Consider the following 19,902-nt stretch of genomic DNA (forward strand, 5'->3'; position numbering starts at 1 on the left):
TTTTATGCAATTGTCTTTTACATCAGCTAGGAAAAGAAAATAATTACATGCAAAAATATATTTACACTGTCTTTGGTATTTGCCTGTGTAGTTACTCTGCCCGTGCTCTTTATTTCTTCGTGGAGGTTTGAGTTACTGTCTAATGTCCTTTAAGCCTGAAGGACTCTTCTTAGTATTTCTTGTAGGACAGGTCTGCTAGCAACTGATTCTTTCAGATTATATTTGTCTAGGAATGTCTTAATTTCTCCTTCATTTTTGAAGAATAATTTTGCTGGATATAGAATACTTGGTTGACAGTCTGTTCCTTTCAGCACTTTGACCATATCATCCCGCTGCCTTCTGGCCTCCATAGTTTCTGATGAGAAGTAAGCTATTAATCTTATTGAAGAGCCTTTGTATGTTTTGAATCGCTTTTCCCTTTCAAGATTCTCTCTTTGTCCTTGTCTTTTGATGCTTCGAGTATGATGTGCCTATGTTTAGATGTCTTTTGAGTTTATCCTGCTTGGAGTTTTCTTGGATGTGCAAATTAATGTTTTCATCAAATTTGGGCAGTTTTGGGCCAGTATTTCTTCAAATATTCTTTCTGCCCCTTTCTTTCTCTCCTTTCCTTCTGGACTCCTATTATATGTATACGGGCATTGTTGTTGATGTCTCGCCAGTCTTTGAGGCGGTGTTCATTTTTCTTCATTACTTTTTCTGTTTTTCAAACTGGATAATCTCAATAGACCTAGTTTTAAGTTTGCTGAGTTTTTTCTTCTGCCAGTTCATTATCTGCAGAAGATCCCCTCTGGTGAATTTTTCATTTTAGTTATTATACTTTTCATCTCTAAGATTTCCACTTGGTTCTTTTTAATTATCTGTATCTCTTCATTGATGTTCTTTATATGGTAAGAAGTTGTTCACCTACTTTAACTCCTTAGGCATGGTTCCTTTTAGTTCTTTGGACATGTCCATACTTGCCTATTTAAGTCTTTGTCATCTAGTAGGTCCAACTTCTGAGTGTCCTCAGGGTCAGTTTGTATTAACTGCCTTTTTTCCCTCTGTCATGGCCACACTTTTCTGTTTAAGTATCTTATAGTTTTCTGTTGAATGCTGGGAATTTTAGATATTATAATGTGGCAGATCTGGAAATCAGATTTTCCTCCTTTTCAGGGTTTGTTGTTGCTTCTGTTTGTTGCTGTCATTGCTGCTGCTGCTGCTGTTCATTTAGTTAGTTTTCTGAACTAATTCTTTAAAGTCTGTTTTCTTTCTTGTGTGTGGCCGTTGAAGTCTGTGTTCATTAAACTTAATTGTCGGCGGATTGAACAGTGATTCCTTTATATGCCTGGAGTCAAGTCATTCTTTGTGCTTTTGCCAAGTGGCTGTGTGTCTTTGTGTTGGGAATGCCTTCACCAGTCCAGCAGGCAATTTGCAGCTCTTCCCTCTTCTTTACTTTTTGCTTATGCAGAACCTCAAGGTCAGCCAGAGGTGAAGGATTCAAGTTTTCTCAGGTCTTTCCTGGCCATGTGTACTATTCCACACATGCACATGGCTTTCTACAATCCTAGGAATAATATGTTGGAGCTTTTTAAAGCCCCCTATGGACATCTCATTCCCCAATTGTTCTTTTTGAGTTTTTTGGTCAGTGTCTTGTTAGCCCCCTACTGGTATCATTGCCCCAAGTGGTTGCAATGTTGAACAATTTCAGCTAATTGCTTTCAGCAGACACTCTGGGGACTGTTGGCACAGTGTGAACTCTAGGACAGGTCAAAAAATGACAATCCTGAGAATGGAGCTTTTCCAGGGACCTGCTAGACTGATCAAATAGTGACAGTTCTCTGGGGATGGATTTTTTGGGTAATTTCAAACCACTTCTGCCCCCTTCAGGGACTTCTAGGGTAGCATGGTTGTGAGGGTTTAAGGTTGTGTGGTTTTAAGGCTGCCATGAGGCTGAGGATGTGAGGATGGGGCGAGGTCAAGTTAAAATGCCACAAAGCTCACTACTATGAGCCATTTTTCCTCAAATAGACTTCTCAAATTGCTATGGGCCTTTGTTTAATTTCCAGAGTTCTGCAGAGGTTAATTTTGATGAATTTCGCCCGTGTTCTTATTGCTTTTATAGAGGAGCAGATTTTCCAGGATCTTTGCTCAGATATTCTAAAAGTGCTTCCCATGCCCATTTGTCTTTAAGTGACTTATTTGCAAGACCAACTAATTACACAACTCCAGTCCCATTCACGTGAGAGTCCCTCTGAATGGCTTCTTCTAGAGGGGACAGTGTGCAGCCTGTTCTTACTAATTTGTAGGAGTTCTTTAAATGCTCCAGTGAATAGTCCTTTGTCATTTTTATGTGTTGCAAAACTTCTACCAGTTTGTAGCTGGTTCTTTTTTTCCTCCCTTTATGGTGTATTTTAATGAAGTTCTCATTTTTAAAAGATTTTGAGTGTATCGATATTTTCCTTTATGATTTATGCCTCTTGGTTTTTCATGTGTGGAATTTCTCCTTACCCCAATGTTATCTGGATGTTCTCCTATTTTTTTCTAATAAGCTGGTACAGTTGCATTCTCATTTTCTACCTGGAATTGATTTGTATATGATAGGATTTAGGGGTTCGATTTCATGTTTTTCCATATGGATATTCCATTGCAGCAGCCCTATTTATTGAAATGTCACTTCTCACCTTACTGATTTGCTGGGCCAGCCCTGTCATAAGTCAGTTTTTGTATAAACAGAGGTCTCTTGCTGAGCTCTTTATTTTGTTCTTGTGGTCAGTTTTTCTTAACCTATGCCAATAGCACCTGTTCACTAGAAGTGTTTTGACTGTTCTGAGCCCTTTGCTCTTCTCATTGAATTTACACCTTAAATGGGAGAGAAATGACATCTTTAAATATTGCTTTGTCCAAATTGTGAACATGATAACATATCCATATATATAGGGCTTCTTCCCTCTTTCAGAACAGTTTTATAATTTCCTCTATTTAAATCTTATACATCTTGAATTAGATTTATTCCTAGATTCTTTATATTTTTTAAGCTGTTGAAAAATGCTTTTTTTAAAATTAATTCCTAATTGTTGCGGGTCTGTAGGAACACAATTCCTTATTGTGAATCTGTGTATATTTTGTATACTGATTTTGTGTCCAGCAAACTTATAAAGGCACTTATTCTCATGATTTGTATGTAGGTTCTGCTGAGTCATCTATATAGACAATCATGTTATCTGTTAGTAATAGCATTTTCTTTTTTCCTCGCCAATCCTCCTGCGCTGCAAGGACCTCCACTGAAAAGAAGAGGTGATAGCAGGATCCATCATCTTGTTTCTGATCTAAAGGAAATACTTTCAGCTTTTTACCATTAAGTATAATGTTTTTTATAGGTTTTATGTAGCAAGCCTTTATCAGGTTAATGAAGTTCATTTCCATTCTGAGTTTTATGAGTTTAGTTCAGTAGTCTAGTTTCATTTTCTTATCATGAATGTATGTTGGATTTTATCATGCTGCTAGAAAAGAAAGTCGTATTCATTAAAATTTTTTAAATTAAATTTTATTTTTCTCTTTTCTTTAGCAAAGAAGTCTGTGATCCTAGAATTGGTGGCGAGATCATAATGTGTCCTCAGTGCGATAAGGGTTGTCCATTCTGGAGACTGAATATTACTTGCGAATCCTCAAAGGTAATTTTTGTTGTTCCAGACATTTACAAGTGATGAAAGATGTCTTTTCTTTTAATAATTTTCGTACAACATAGAAATTATTTTTTTCTCTGAGGAATTCAGAAAGGTAATTTTCAACTAAACCTTCATTCTAAAAGGCAGATATGGAATGTGTTTAATCCTCTTTTACAAATAATTGAGATTAAAGCCTTATCTAAAATCTCCTCGAGGGTCACTGAGGAATGTGGCATTGAAACTATTTGAGTATTTCAAGTAATCAAAGCAGAAATCTCAAACCCAGCTTATCTCATGAATACTATTTAACAGGTTTACTATTATCAGTGTTTTCCTTAATTCAAGTGAGTAGAAACCTGAAATTTGTACTTCTGTTTTCCCCTTTTTTTATTAGTCTTTTTATTGAGATCATAATGATTTATAACATTGTAAAATTTGGGGTGTACATTATTATTTATCAATTTCTGACTATACTTCATCGTGCTCACTACCAGTAGTCTAATTTTTGTCTGACACCATACATATGTGCCCCTTTACCCCTTTTGCTCACCCTCAACCCCCTTCCTCTCTGTTAAACCCCTCATCTGTTCTCTTTATCCATGTATTTGTTATCTTCAACATATGAGTGAAATCACACAGTTTTTATCTTTCTCTGTCTGGCTTATTTTGCTTAACTTCATATCCTCAAGGTCCATCCGTGTTGTTGCACATGGGACGATTTTGTCTTTTTTTGTAGCTGAGTAGTATTCCATTGTATATCTGTGCCACATCTTCTTTATCCATTCATCCATAGAAGGGGACTTGCGTTGATTCCACATCTTTGCTATTGTGACTAATGCTGCGATGAACACAGGGGTGAATAAATCTCTTTGGATTATTGATTTCAAGTTCTCTGGATAAATACCCAACAGTGGAATAGCTGGATCGTATGGTATTTCTATTTTTTATTTTTTGAGAAATCTCCATACTGTTTTCCATCTTGGCTGCACCAGTTTGCATCCCCACCGTCAGTGTGTGAGGATTCTTTTTACTCCACATCATCTCCAACATTTGTTGTTTTTTTTCTTGGTAATTATAGCCATTTTGACCAGTGTGATGTGATATCTCATTGTAGTTTTGATTTGCATTTCCCCAATAATTAGTGATGTTGAACATCATTTCATGTGTAGGCCATCTGTATATCTTCTCTGGAAAAATGTTCGTATACTCTGCCCATTTTTTGATCTGGCTGTTTGTTTTTTTGATGTTGAGTTGTATGAGTTCTTTGTGTATTTTGGAGATCAACTCCTTGTCAGATAAATGATTTGCAAATATTTTCTCCCAGTTGGTGGGTTGTCTTCATTTTGTTCACGGTTTCCTTTGCTTTGCAGAAGCTTTTTCGTCTGATGTAGTGCCATTTGTTAACTTTTTCTTTTGTTTCACTTGCCCAAGTAGACACGGTATTTGAAAAGATGCTGCTAAGACTCATGTAAAATAGTGTACTGCCTATATGTTCTTCCAGGAGGTTTATGGTTTCAGGTCTTACATTCAAGTCTTTAATCCATTTTGGGTTAATTTTTGTATATGGTGTAAGATAGTGGTCTACTTTCATTCTTTTGTGTGTGGCTGTCCAGTTTTCCTGCCACCATTTATTGAAGAGACTTTCCTTTCTCCATTGTATGTTCTTGGCTCCTTCATTGAAGATTAGCTGTCCATAGATGTGTGGTTTTATTTCTGGGCTTTCAGTTCTGTTCCATTGATCTATGTGTCTGTTTTGGTGCCAGTACCATGCTGTTTTGATTACTCTAGCTTTGTATTATGTTTTGAAGTCAAGGATTGTGGTGCCTCCAGCTTTGTCCTTTTTTCTCAAGATTGCTTTGGCTATTCAGGGTCTTTTCTTGTTCCATATAAATTTTGGGATTCTTTGTTCTATTTCCGTGAAGAATGTCTTTGGGATTCTGAGAATCTGTAGATTGCTTTAGGTCGTATGGACATTTTAACCATGTTTATTCTTCCGACCCATGAGCATTGGATATCTTTCCATTTCTTTATGTCTTCTTCAATTTCTTTCAATGTCTTAGAGTTTTCAGTGTATAGGTCTTTCACCTCTTTAAGTTTATTCCTGGATGTTTTATTTTTTTGTTGTTGCGATTGTAACTGGGATTGTATTCTTAAGTTCTCTTTCTGCTAGTTCATTCTTAGTGTATAGAAATGCAGCTGATTTTGTTTTAAATTGATTTTTTACCCTGCAACTTTGCTGTAGTCATTGATTATTTCTAATAGTTTTCTGATGGATTCTTTAGAGTTTTCTATATATAGAATCACGTCATCTGCAAACAGCAAGTGTTTCACTTCTTCCTTTCCAATTTGGATTCCTTTTGGTTCTTTTTTTTTTCTTAATTGCTCTGGCCAAGACCTCCAGTATTATGTTGAATAAGAGTGGTGAGCGTGGGCACCCTTGTTTTGTTCCTGTTCCAGAGGCATGGCTTTCAGTTTTTCCCCATTGAGTATGATGTTGTCTGTGGTTTACTCATATATAGCCTTTATTATGTTGAGGTACTTTCTTTCTATACCCATTTTATTGAGAGTTTTTATCATAAATAGATGTTGGATCTTGTCAAATACTTTCTCTGCATCTATGGAGATTATCATGTGGTTTTTGTTCCTCATTTTGTTAATGTGGTGTATCACATTGATTGATTTGTGGATGTTGAACCATCCCTGCGTCCCTGGAATAAATCCCGCTCGATGATGGTGTATAATCCTTTTAATGTACTGCTATATTCAGTTTGCCAGTATTTTGTTGAGGATTTTTGCATCTGTGTTCATCAGCAATATTGGCCCGTAATTTTCCTTCTTTGTGTTGTCCTTGTCTGGTTTTGGTATCAGGATAATGTTGGCTTCATGGAATGAGTTCAGAAGCGTTCCATCTTCTTCAATTTTTTGGAATAGTTTGAGAAGGATAGGTATTAAATCTTCTTTGAATGTTTGGTAGAATTCTCTGGAGAAGCCATGTAGTCCTGGACTTTTGTTTTTTGGGAGGTTTTTGATTACTGTTTCAATCTCTTTATTTCTGATTGGTCTGTTCAGATTCTCTATTTCTTCTTGATTCAGTTTTGGGAGGTTGTATGAGTCTAACAATTTATCCATTTCTTCTAGGTTATCCAATTTGGGAGCATATAGTTTTTATAGTATTCTCTTAATCCTTTGCATTTCTGTAGTATCTGTTGTAACTTCTCTTTCATCTCTAATTTTCTTTATTTGAGCCTTCTCTCTTTTTTCTTGGTGAGTCTGATTAAGGATTTTTCAATTTTGTTTATCATCTCAAAGAACCAGTTCTTAGTTTCATTAATCCTTTCTACTGTTTTTTAAGTCTCTATTTCATTTATTTCTGCTCTGATTTTTATTTTCCCTCCTTCTGCTGACTTTGGGCTTTGTTTGTTCCTTTTCTAGCCCTGTTAGGTGTAGTTTAAGATTACTTATTTGAGATTTTTCTTGTTGGTTGAGGTAGGCCTGTATTGCTATGAATTTCTCTCTTAGGACTGCTTCTGCTGCATCCCATAAGAGTTGTTATGTTGTATTTTCATTTCATTTGTATCCAGGTATTTTTTAATTTCCCCTTTGATTTCTTCATTGATCCAATGGTTGTTCAGTAGCATGTTGTTTAGTATCCACATATTTCTGCCTTTCCCAGTTTTTTTCTTGTAGTTGATTTCTAGTTTCATAGCATTGTGATCACAAAAGATAGTTGAGATGATTTTAATCTTCTTGAATTTATTGAGGCTTGCCTTGTTTCCCAACATATGCCCTATCTTTGAGAATGATCCATGTGTATTTGAGAAGAATGTGTATTCCTCTGTCTTTGGATGGAATGCTCTCTATATATCTGTTAAGTCCATCTGATCAAGTGTTTTGTTTAAATCTACTATTTTGTTAACTTTTTGGCGAGATGACCTGTCCATTCATGCAGGTGGGGTGTTGAGGTGCCCTACTATTGTTGTGTTGCTCTTAATTTCTCCCTTTAAGTCTGTTAATAATTGCTTTATGTACTTTGGTGCCTCTGCGTTGGGTACATATATATTAATAAGTGTTATGTCCTCTTGGTGGAATGTCCCTTTTATCATTATGTACTGCCCCTCTTTGTCTCTCCTTGTCTTTTTTAACTTGAAGTCTGCTTTGTCTGATATAAATGTGACAACACCTGCTTTCTTTTGTTTGCCATTATCTTGGAGTATTGTCTTCCATCCCTTCACTCTGAGCCTATGTTTGTCTTTAGAACTGAGATGTTTTTCCTGGAGGCAGTGTATTGTTAGGTCTTGTTTTTTAATTCATCCAGCTACTCTGCATCTTTTGATTATAGAATTCAATACATTTACATTTAGAGTGATTATTGATATATGAGGGCTTAATACTGTCATGTTCTCTCTTGTTTTCTGGTTGTTCTGTGTTTCTATTTTTTCTCTTCCTTTGTATTTTTGACTGCCATTTCATTTTGGTGGTTTTCTGAGGAGGTTTTTCTCAGTTTTCCCTCTTTTCCTGAATTGTGGCTCTACTCAGATTTTTTGTTTAGTGGTTACCATGGGGCTTGTGTAAAAGATCTCGTAGATTACATAGTCCAATTTCTCGTAGCCTCTTACTTGTATTAACCTAAGCATATTCCATCCCTCTCCTCTTACCTTTCTGAGTTATTGCTGTTACAAATTATTCTGTTTTTAATGTTGTGAGTTTGTGACTAAGTTGCAGTGTTTATAATTACTTTTGATGCTTTCTTTGCCTTTATCTTTTAAGTTATAATTGAGTATTTGCCTCCCTGTTCTGATAGGGAGCTGCAGTTTTCTGATTATGTCTATTTATCTCCTTGCTCAAAGCTTTTTAGAACTTTGCCCTTTTTTCCTCGTGTGTGGGCATCTTTAATTATCTCTTGTAGGGGAGGTTTTGTAGCAGTGAACTCCCTCAGCTTTTGTTTATCTGGAATAGCTTTTGTATCTCCATTATATCTGAAGGAAAGTTTTGCTGGATAGAGTATTCTTGCTTGAAAGTTTTTGTCTTTCAGTATTTCGAATATTTCATTCCCTTCTCTCCTAGCCTGTAGTGTTTCTGCCAAGAAATCCGCTGAAAGCTTAATAGGGTTTCCTTTGTAGGTTATTTTCTTCTGTGTTGCTGCCCTTAATATTTTTTTTTTGTCATTGACTTTTGCCAGTTTTACATTATATGCCTTGGAGAAGGTCTTTTAGCATTGAAGTAATTAAGCATTCTATTAACTTCTTGTATTTGTAAATCCATTTCCTTCCCCAGGTTTGGGAAGTTCTCAGCTACAATTTCTTTGAACAAGCTCTCTGCTCCTTTCTCCTTCACTTCTCTCTCTGTAATACCTATAATCCTTATGTTGCTTTTCTTACATGAATTGGATAGTTTCTTGAAGAATTCCTTCATTTAAAAAAAATTTTAGTTCTGTCTCCTCCTCCGGCCTGTAGAATTTCTATATTTTTATCCTCTAAATCACTAATTCTTTCCTCCTAATATAAGCTCATTTTTTCAGGATTCTAGATTATTTTTTATTTCATTAATTGTGTTTTTCATATCCAGAATTTCTGCTTGTTTTTTTTATAGTTTCAATCAATCTCTTTGGTGAAGAGATTCATTTTATTCCTGAGCCCATTGAACTGTTTTTCTGTGTTCTCTTGTAAATCATTGCTTTTCTTTATGACAGCTACTTTGAATTCTCTGTCATTTAGATTGTAAATTTCTGTGCCTTCAGGGTTGGTTTCTGGAGAATTGTCATTTTCCTTCTGATCTTAGTTGTTGCTGCGGTGTCTTATTGTGTTTGATGAACTAATGTTTTGAAGGGACATTTGTGGTACTATTAGCTTCCACCTGCTACCGCTAGGGGGAAACAGGAGCTGAGTGTCTTGTCCCACCCCATCTGCTGGAAGCTGTGGGAGTACTCTGGGCCCTTGTGCCAGCCTGAACAGCATTCACAGACTTGTGTGGACTGTGCTTGGTGGGTGGGGCTTCCTCCAGGACCAAGCCCAGGGGTATGCTCCCCTCTTCAGGGAAAGTGATCACAAGCTGGCTAAGGTCTGCCACTGTCTCTTCCTACAGTTGCCTCAGGGCATGTTCCCTCTTTCAGGGCTCAGTGGTACTATATGCACTTGTATGAGCCTGGGATGCACTTGCCCCAGTGTGTGTATCTGCTGCTGTCTCTGCTTGCGGTCCACCTGCTTCTGTGGTTGGTGGGTGGGACTTCCTCACTGGGACCAAGCTAGGGTCACTCCTTTGAGTTGCAGGGGCATGGAGAGCTCCCCCCATGCTGGGAAAGCGATAATGAGCAGGGTAAGGGCTGCCGCCTCTCCCTCCTGTCACCCTTGCGTGTTCCAACTTTTGGGGCACTTGCTTCAGGCTGGAAAGCATTTGTACAGGTGCACAGGGCTACTGGGAAAAGCAGGGAGTGCTCACCTATCTCCACTGCTTTCTAGAAGGCCACTCAATCCCTCCTCAGATGTACAGCTGCATGTCTCAGGTGTCCTGTTGTGCTGTGTGGGCTTTCTCTGTTGGCCAGTGAACGTACATTTAGTTGTAGTTCAAAAGGGGAAGAAAGAAAGGGAGCAGCTCACTCTGCCATGTTGCTGACGTTACCTCCTCCAACTTTTAAAGTGTACTGAAACTTTGTTTGGATTTTTAAAGAACTTGCTGGTCGAATTTAGACTGTATCTATAAATATGCTTAAGAAAGGTTTTGTATATAAATGCTAACAGATACTTTGTCTGAAAACATTCCCACAAATCACATCTGGTTCCCCTTATATGTGCCGATAGTCTTGACCTATATGACTTTGTAAAATCCAGGAGATTGAGGACAAGCATTGAGACTGGAGGGAGCTTACTGAAAAGCATTCCAGAAACTCTAGACAAGAAGAAAGATGGTCAGCTTGCTTTGCAGAATTTTCCTGACAACTTTGACATGTTATTTTCCCTTCTCTTAATCTTTTCTCTGTCTCCTTGTTGTGCCATGAAAGTTTAGGAATTTTTATATGATTTCAGAATATTCTGATCTGCTCCATGTAAGTCTTATTTTAACTGAATACTTTGCTATTATAGTGATGTCACTTTATATTTTATAATTTGCAAAGTTCTTGTGCTTATGTTATCACTTTTGACACACAAAACAACCCTGTGAGACAGGCAGAACAGGTATAATCTCCATTTTACAGATTAAAAAACACTGCGGATCTGAGAGATTAAATAAATTTGCTCAAAGTCAGCCACCTAGTAATTGATAAAGCCAGAAATTGACAGCAAATCTGCATTTTTTGCCATTACTGTGTTCCTCATCAGCTGACAGTAGTACCAGGCACATCACTCACAAGTTGAGATCTTATGTTTGAAAAATTATTCCACTACTTAAGTAAGATGATTACAGGGTATTGTCAACACATGGATTTTTATGCTTAATTTATGAATTAAAGTATATTTCATTGTCCCACCCCCTCAAACCACTACAAATTCTAGACTATAAATATCTGTCGTAGATTGCACAAAGTAAAAGACTTGAAGCTAGTAAGAGGGAAGCTGCTGTCCAGTGATGTTGGCTCATGAAGATCACTAGGTAGTGCATATCTCCAGGCACTGGATTTAAGGCAAATGCCACCAATAATACCGGAGGCAAATTATACTCCACAGACTACAATTGGGAATTCCATTTTCCTTAAGAAATTCTCTCTTTCACACAGCCTACTCCCATCTCTTCTTTCATATCTTCTGCTTCACCCACCCATCTTTAAGCACATGCCTTTCAAATATGTCTCTGTGTATATTTGTTTTTCATTGTTTGGAAAAAATGAATCTTTCATTGTAGACAGTTTCCTGAAGGCTCTGTTGAGTGTGTCAGTGATCTACAAAGGGAAGGAAGCATATAAAAGAATTAAATGGAAAAAAAAACAAGTTAAAGGAGAAAAAGAGAGCACCTTTTCATGCTTTCCTGTTTGTTGGTTAATTCAATCAATTCTTCATTCATACATTTATCTATATATTCATTTCTGCCTCTTTCTTCTGAAAAGAGATGGAGTTTTCACTAATTGACATGTATTTAAAAGAGTTAACAAATTAGAAATAGAAATATAAAACCAGGATCAAGGAAATGAAGAAAAAGTTATGGAAATAATCAGGATTAATATTGTGTTTGTAATTGAGCATTAAATAAGGTTCTTTGCTTTTTGGCTGGCGAGATAAAAGGGAAACATGGTAAGTTATAATATTTTGTTCTTAAAAGTATATTGTTATAAAATTTTGATTCTGTTCCTTTGCGGGAAGACAACCTAACATAACTAATGGTCACCATTCTAGATTTTGATTGGTTCCTCTGCTTAAAATCATCCTGTCTGCATTTGCAGCTCTCTTGTCTTTCCTGCTCCGTGTGACTAAAGCAGTATACTGACTTAGGGCTGCTCTTAACATAGCTTTCGTTCCCTCTCTGTGCTGTCCTGCCAAGCAAGCTAGGCTAAGCTTTCTTACCAATGAAGCCCCTTGCTTACCTCCTCCTCTACTTCCTGCTTCCATGTCGCTCATTGGGCATGTAGAGCAGAGAGGCCAGCCCTCTTATTCTTTCTCTTGGATCCTTGATTATTACACACGTGGCAAAAATGGTAGCTTCCTCCAAGCCCCCTTACTCCCTCTCATAGGAATACAAGGAACATCCCTTGTCTTGATTTAGTCAGCTGGGGCCATCTTGGCATTAGCAAACTTGTTTTTTCTCAGTGCTCCTATTTTTTCCTCCAGCACTGACAGATGTGCTTCTAGGGGCTTTTTCTCAGCATAGCGGGGCGAAGAATTCACAAGTAGGATTTTTCTTTCTGGAGTGGGTGGACAGAGGTGTCAGGGCAAGTAAGGAGCTATCAGAGGGAAGCTTGCACTGAGTCCTAAAAGAGGAGTAACATTGGGCAAGATCTTCAATAATCCCTTATAACATGCAGAACTGTTTTTCATAGGACTTTTCTTATAATAATGTTCAATAAGGGATAAGGCGGAACATTAAAACACAACTTTGAGAAGATGGTTCTATAAGAGTCAAAGCTAAGAGATTTGAAGTATGTGGTCCGTGGAGTTCCAGGACTAGAGGAATAGGTGAAGAGCATTGCTCCCCAGAGCTGTCACTCATTTACTAATTCTGTTTTCCTTGAGCTGGAGTTTTGAGAGAAATAATTGCATGACAGACAATTTGGGATTGTGCTTTCTGATCAGGGTCTATATGGATGATTGAGGGGCTTCTATATTCTTTGGAAAACAGATGTATGAGAAGATGGTTAGGTGGAAACTTTTTTTATGAAAATAGCATAACTAATGTTTTTACACAGATGACAGTTTACTCACTTTACATCAGGATAAAGGGCAACTCAAAAAGTTACCTAAAACCAAGTAGAGTTTTCCTTAGAAATAGTTTGGAATTTTCTTTTAACATTTGAAAGTTTGCTTTTTTTTTTTCTTAACATATAGCTTCTTTCTCTACCTGTTTTCTTTACTTTTCAAATGATGTATCATAAAGTTGATATTATAGATTTGCCACTTTTGCTATTAACTTCATTGATTTTTGAGGGGGAGATGTAAAAATGCTCACTAATGAAAAATTAGTAACTAATTGAAAGATTTTCCAGGAGCTAGACTATGTATATACTAGCATAAAGGTGAAACTTAGCAGAACAAGTGAATAGAGCCTCCTTTGCATAAGTATGTCATTTATTCATTCATGGTTATTGTACCCACTGTAATGTCAGCAGAAGCCTGCGCATCCTTAATCTAATGGAAGCCTCTGTCAGTGAAGGTAGAAAAGCCATCACTGGGTTTGAGGGAACAAAGCTCCCCTGGGGGAGAGCCATCTCAGAATAAACCCCAGCTTTGTACTTCTCTTAACAAGAACAGCTGGAATTCAAGAACTTAGTCTCTGACCTGGTGGGATGATGATAAGATGCAAATTATAAATCTAAAAGTTGTTTGGAGTTGATTGTATTTGTAGGGCCATACTACCTCCTCAATTCACTATGACAGTTGTAAAAAGAGGCTATTATTCAAAGAGATGACAGAGGCTTTAAACAAAGTGGAATCTTAGCAAGTATTCCTGTTTCTCTATCATAATATCAAAAGGTTCCATTGGAAAATACACTGTTAAATACAGCAAAGGCTGTTTGCTTTCAAAAGCATGAGAAATCCCATCAATAAGTGTGTAGTAGATACAATGATTGTTAAACTAGGTATCAACTTTAAAAGGAAATTTAAACTGTAGAATACACAAAGCATTGCATAAGTGGAGAACAGGATTCATTTGTATGTCATTATTGTATTTTCCAGAAATTGTGCATCTTTGACAGTTTTGGAACCCTAGTCTTTGCAGTATTTATGGGGATATGGGGTAAGTTATTTTAATTTTTTCGGTTTACTTTTGCCTCTAACATAAAAAAAAAATCCAAAAACCCTAAGATCATTCAAGCACCCAATTTAATGACAGTTTACAGTTTTACATAGGCTATCACTTTTAGCACTTGGGTTGTCCAAGCCTCAGCCCCCCTAGAGATCCATTTATAACTTTTAAGGCCATTGTATCAGTTGCTGCATAAAAAACTGCCTCCAAATGTAGTGGCTTAAAACACACATTTATTGCTGCTTATGGTTCTCTGCATCAGCTGAGAGGTTCTTCAGGCAAATGCTGGCTCAACCGGTCTCTGTAGTTAGCTGGCAGCTCCACTGGTGTAGATTATCTGGCTGTCGCCAGGCTGGTTTGGTCTTTGGGGCCCAGCTGGGCCAGCTTGCCTTGCTCCAGGTGGTCTCGTCCTCCAGTGGGCTAGCCCAGGATTCTTCACATGGTGCTTTTAGGGTTCCAAAGAGAAGCAAGAGAGGACAAGCCCCAATGCGCAAGCATTTTTTAAGCTTATAGTTGCATCAAGTTTGCGAATGTCTCATCAGCCAAAGCAAGTTATGGCCAAGCCGACAACAATGTGAAGAGGTGGGAGGACTGCCCCTGGGCTTGGATACAGGGAGGCATGATTCATGGGGAGCCATTATTGTAACAATCCCCACAACTGTGATTCAGCCTGGCTTGCATGAGGTTATGGTCTGGGGGAAGCAGCAACACAGAGATTACAGGTAAGCTTTCTTCTTTATACACCTCGATATGAGTGTGTGTTTAATAAATATGTGCTGCTCTTATAATAACAATTCCATTTAATAAATAGAAGAGATATAATCCTGAAGAACATAATTTGTATATAGAAGCTTTAACACTGTATCTATACTGTTTACTTTGAATAGCATCATTAATGTAATGAGACAATTAGTTTCTTTAAATGCAGACTTTTAAATGTTTAATTAATGTAAATATTCTACCATAGAAGAAAAAAATTACCATTTTCAGAGATAAACGTGTTTCCAATTTCATTGTGTAAGGCAAGGGGAAATAGAGGTCAGGTTTTAGATAGGTGGGGGAAGAAACTGAACCAGGTCTCTTATTTTTGAGATGATGACACATCAACACGTGAGACTCACAGAAACAGTTCTTTACAGGTATCCTCGGCAGTGTTTCTCTTTGCAGGGGTTGTGCCTATGAAAGGTCACCAAATGCATCACAGAACAGGCAATCCAATTATTTTGGACACACCTGAGAGACATTAGTTGCCAGACCTGAATAAAGTGAACTGTAAGATGGCCAAACTTACCTAAAAATTACATTGTCATTCAGACATTTAGCATGTGTTGGCTGGAGACCAAACACTGGCTAATATTTGACACACAGAAGAATAAAGATCAAGTTCATGTATTAAGATCTTCTGTACTCCTGCATTGTAATATACATTATTTTTTTTACCCAGCAAGAGCATAGGTCCCAAACACATGGGTGGTGGGCACTTTTAACTATTGTCTTAACCTTAGTCTCAGCGCTCATTCATAATCTATAAATTCTCTCTCTTGAACTCCATATACTAATAGATGCTGGTAGCCCTAATTAAAAAAGACATTCTAAATGAAGCAAAAATATATATTAATTTTGACACTGAAGAAACAAACCTCAAATTTCCTAGCTCACTTTGCTTTCTATGATCATTAACTACACCATCTTTATAGAACTGACTTAAGCATTTGGAGCTGATGATTTTATTTCATCAGATTTTAGAATGCAGAAAACGTTTCAGCACTGCTTGTAGCACCATATGTGTATCTGTAAGGATATGTATGATGAAGTCTTTAAGTGTCTTATATTGCTTTTCTTGTTACCTCTGCCTAATGAGAACTACTGCTGGGAGCCTCTTTATAGAGAGTCAGAAATTGCAGAATTTCCAGGGATCATTGGAGTTTTTCATATCACCATCATCATATTCCTGTACCACCTCTTGTGTGCCCAGATGTATGTGGCACTTAGAGTATTTTTCTGCTCCCTAGGAATTATAAGTTGAGGGTAGAAAATGTTTTATAATAAATGTAGTACAAATCATATACTTACCTGAAAAACGTCCGTCCACCCTTTTAGGCCAAGCCAGCTCGCCCATGCATACAGACTCATAGAGTCCTAAACACCAACCTCTGGTTGAAGTAAAGGTTCTGAACGTATCCTCCTCTCCTCATCCTTGTTGCTTCTTAGCTAGTTCTATCTGATTCTCCTTGGCCTCAGGCTCTTGGTTGCATGATGGCAATTTTTAATTTTGACCTTTAAGTTCTAGGCTAGGCCTAGTGGTTTCCCAAAAAACACCAGACTCCTGGCTCATAAGGGTAGGAGTGGGTGAATCAGGAAGCCTCATTATCTGCACTTGGGGATCAGGAAATGACTATTGCAACTATTCATTCAGATCTTTGCTGCTCCTGCTGGGTCCACACCAGCAAAATGTCCTACCTACAACCACCTCTGCCTCCATTCAGCTTGGTTTCTGATGTGACACACAGACGTATTTGATGGGCATCTAAAAAATCCTATCTGGAATCCTAGCTGCAAGACAGTCTGAAAAATGTAGTTTTTGACCTTGTGGTCTTTCAGTGAGAAAGTGGGAATGAAAGCTGAGCAAGCTCATCTACCTTATCTGCCTTTGTGAGTGAAGAGGTCTGAATAATTTCAAGGCCCAATAAAAAGTCCCAGCCCTTCAGCAGCAAACTCTTATAGGAGCCAGAACACTCCCATCTACCACAGTGTGCCTCTTCTCCTTAGGTGTTGCTGGATATATCTACCAGCACTTGACTGATCAGATCCTCTCTTTTGTGCAGTCATATATCACTAGACACTGGAGATATGTTCTGAGAAATGCGACGTTAGGCAATTTGATTGTTGTGCACACATCATAGAGTGTACTTACATAAACCTAGATGGTACAGCCAGCTACTCACTTGGGCTATATGGTACTAATCTTATGTGACCACCGTCGTATATGTGGTCTGTCATTGGTGAAATGTCGTTATGTGGTGCATGACTGTGTATGGGCCTCTCTTCATCTGATGCATACTTTCTCTAAATGTAATAATATCATAATTAAGAGGACAAGTTGTTGCTGATTCCTAGGTCCTAGGCAGCCTTCCCTCTTCTCTCATTATATGTTGATGTGAGAGTCCTAATTATGTCCCTCTAATCGACTGGAGCTTCGTGACGTGTGGTTTGCCAGAGAACAGAAGTGCAGTGCCTCCCACTGGAGCTCTACCAGTTGTCTTTTGCAGGGAGAGAGCAAAAGATACAGAACAGGAAATTCCTGTCTGACACCATACACAGTCACCTCAGGTCCTGGGACACACAGCAATGGGAGGCAGCAGTGACGTAGCCCAGCAGTACTCCAGAACGGTGGCTGGTTCTACGAGGCTACCAGTGTCTTCCATGGACCCTGCAAAGTCCTTGGCTTGTGTGAAATGAGGGACTAAGAAACTCCCACCCATTCCTGCAACTCTCCCGGGGTTTTCACCTTCAAGCTTGAGGATGTGCTTACAACTCATTCTGTTTCATCAGGTCCTTTCTTGTTTGCATGGCAGTCCTATCACTTCCTTGGCAAAACTGCTCTTGAAGTTCAGGATTTGGTAAACAGTAAAGTTCAGGATTTTACCGCTTATGTAAAAGGATGAGAAGGAGGAAGGGGAAGAGTATCCGCTTGTTCTTCCCTTACAGCACTGGTTAGAATTGCTTATGTTGCTTTTTCTGAGAAAAGTAAGTTTATGTTCATAAATCATCTCTTGTTGATGCTATTGCCAGATAGATACTGAGTAAACAGATATCTCTTATACTCCTATTTTAATAATGAGGAAAATGCCACTCAGAGAGATTAAGCAAATTACCCAGGGCCCCAAAGAGACAAAGCGACAAGCGTGAATAAGAGCTCTGCAAATAATTTGGCTGTCATCAGCCTTTAGATCATTGACAAAATGCAGCGTATGTTAATATAGTTGTAGCAAGCTTTTAGAAAGATACAGAAATATTTATTTTGATTGATATAATTGCACTCTTTTGTCTGCTGCTCTGAAAAATAGAAATGGGTTAGAAAATGTGGGTTCTGCTTCCTCGGTTCTACCTCACCTGACACAGGTATAGACCCTTCTTTCTGTAACAGGAATAAGGGAGCACCAGGCTCCCAGCCTCATTTTAACAGGCTTAGGAGATGAGTCCTGGTTCCTTCATTTATACCTGCCTGTAGGTGCCACAGTGCACAGGACTTTGATGTCCATCACAATTTCCTTTAAAAACAGATATGTTTGAAGATACAAATTCATGAAGGTGAGCTGCTTTTTTAATAAAATGAAAAGTAACTTTACTTTGTAGAGAAGGTAATTGAAGATTTTCTCCATTGAAAATTAGTAAAATAATTTCAAAAACATCTATATTTCTCATATTTAGATTAAAATTGCAAAATTTAGGGGGATTATGGGAACACCGGAAGATATCTAGAGTGGCTTTAGGGAGCTTTTTCCAGGTGGCTGGGCTCATAAAGAGGCCATAATGGGCCAGACACCTCTTCCCACCCAAAGGCCCTTTCCTGAGGTTGGGAAGGGCCAGAGTTCCCCCTGGTGTGTGGTCCTAGTGCCTTGAGTGAGCTGTGAGGTGAGGACAGTACACGTGATGACTCCTTCTGTCTGTCTATCCTGCACTCCCGCCAGCAGTCAAAGGGCTAGAACTATCATGACCTCACCAATAAACTGTCACATCTCCATGGTTTGTTCTTCACCTCAGGTTCTCTGGGCCCAAGTGGACTGGAAGAGTAGAGTGGTGGGAAGTGGATGGTTAGGCACAGGGAGGAGCAGCTGGAGTCAGCTGGGCCCTCTAAGTGCATGAGTCTGTCCTTCACGGGTCCCAGGTGGTGGGGGTCCTCCAGTTACTTCATTCAGCTGAAGTTTATTCACTGACTGCTGCGTGGTAGTGTTTCAGCTGTGAAGAAAACAAAACCCTGCCCTCGAGAAGGTGACGTTCTAGTGGGCCTGATAAACAATAAGCACAGAAGCAGATATAGGTCAGGATGCATGAGTGCTGTCAATTTTGGAGTACAGAAATTGAGGTCAGCAGAGGGAATAAAGTGTGCCCCTTTGGGGAGAATGTACACTACCACCGGACTGATTTCATAGTTACAGAGTGGGAGACAGATCAAAAGAACTTCAGGGGCGGAGGGTATCTGCGATACTGGTGGTAGAATTCTCAGGTAAAAAGTAGGGCTGTCCTGTTTGATGGGGATGCATGGCGGTTATCATGGAGCCGCTGAGCCTTTAGTAAGTGGATGGTGTATACTGTGCTGCTTCATATGCAGCCCAACGAGGGTTGGCTCTTGGGTGACTCACTGCCCCAGCAGGGGTCTCTTTGGGGAGCAGGACTAGCCAGTCACAGCTGGGTCACAGAGTTTCCTAATGCCCTCAAGGCTTTCATCCCTTTGATACCTCATTTCCCCCTTGGTGGGGACAAGGGCACCAATGGCTGGGCACTTTCTCAGTGGCAGAGGCATTACTCTCCATACTGAACACTCAACAATGTTGGCTATGGCCTTGGCTAGACAACGTGGTGGGATGGCTGAGTTAATGAGACGTGGGCGGCACACTTCCATTCTCACAGGTCTTTTTTTTGAAGGGTCCATTCAGAGAGCACGTGTACTCTCTTACCCATAAATGAGGAACAGGCTCTTTCAGTCTGGGAAGGAGGTGCTAAGGCCAAGTCCACAAGCTCAGAGGGATGCACAGGCATGCAGAAGGAGAAAGAGGACCTTCCTGAGAGCAGAGCAGCCAAATCAGTCCCTCTATCTGGGGTCTGACAGGCAAGCCAGATAAATCCATCGTAAAGCCAATGGATTACAATG

General features: G+C 38.8%; 1 protein-coding gene across 4 annotated transcripts in view; it reads left to right on the plus strand.

Annotated features, from left to right (window-relative positions):
* Window positions 1-19,902, plus strand: part of ANO6 (anoctamin 6) — a 188,307-nt gene that overhangs the window by 128,444 nt on the left and 39,961 nt on the right. For all 4 annotated transcript variants that reach the window (XM_070494727.1, XM_014860463.3, XM_070494729.1 and 1 more), the window contains 2 exons: window positions 3,545-3,650; window positions 13,961-14,021. In XM_070494727.1, the coding sequence (XP_070350828.1) occupies window positions 3,545-3,650; window positions 13,961-14,021 (167 nt within the window). The remainder of the gene's footprint in view (window positions 1-3,544; window positions 3,651-13,960; window positions 14,022-19,902) is intronic.

This window comes from Equus asinus, chromosome 22, assembly GCF_041296235.1.
Source record: "Equus asinus isolate D_3611 breed Donkey chromosome 22, EquAss-T2T_v2, whole genome shotgun sequence".
Lineage (NCBI taxonomy): Eukaryota > Metazoa > Chordata > Mammalia > Perissodactyla > Equidae > Equus > Equus asinus.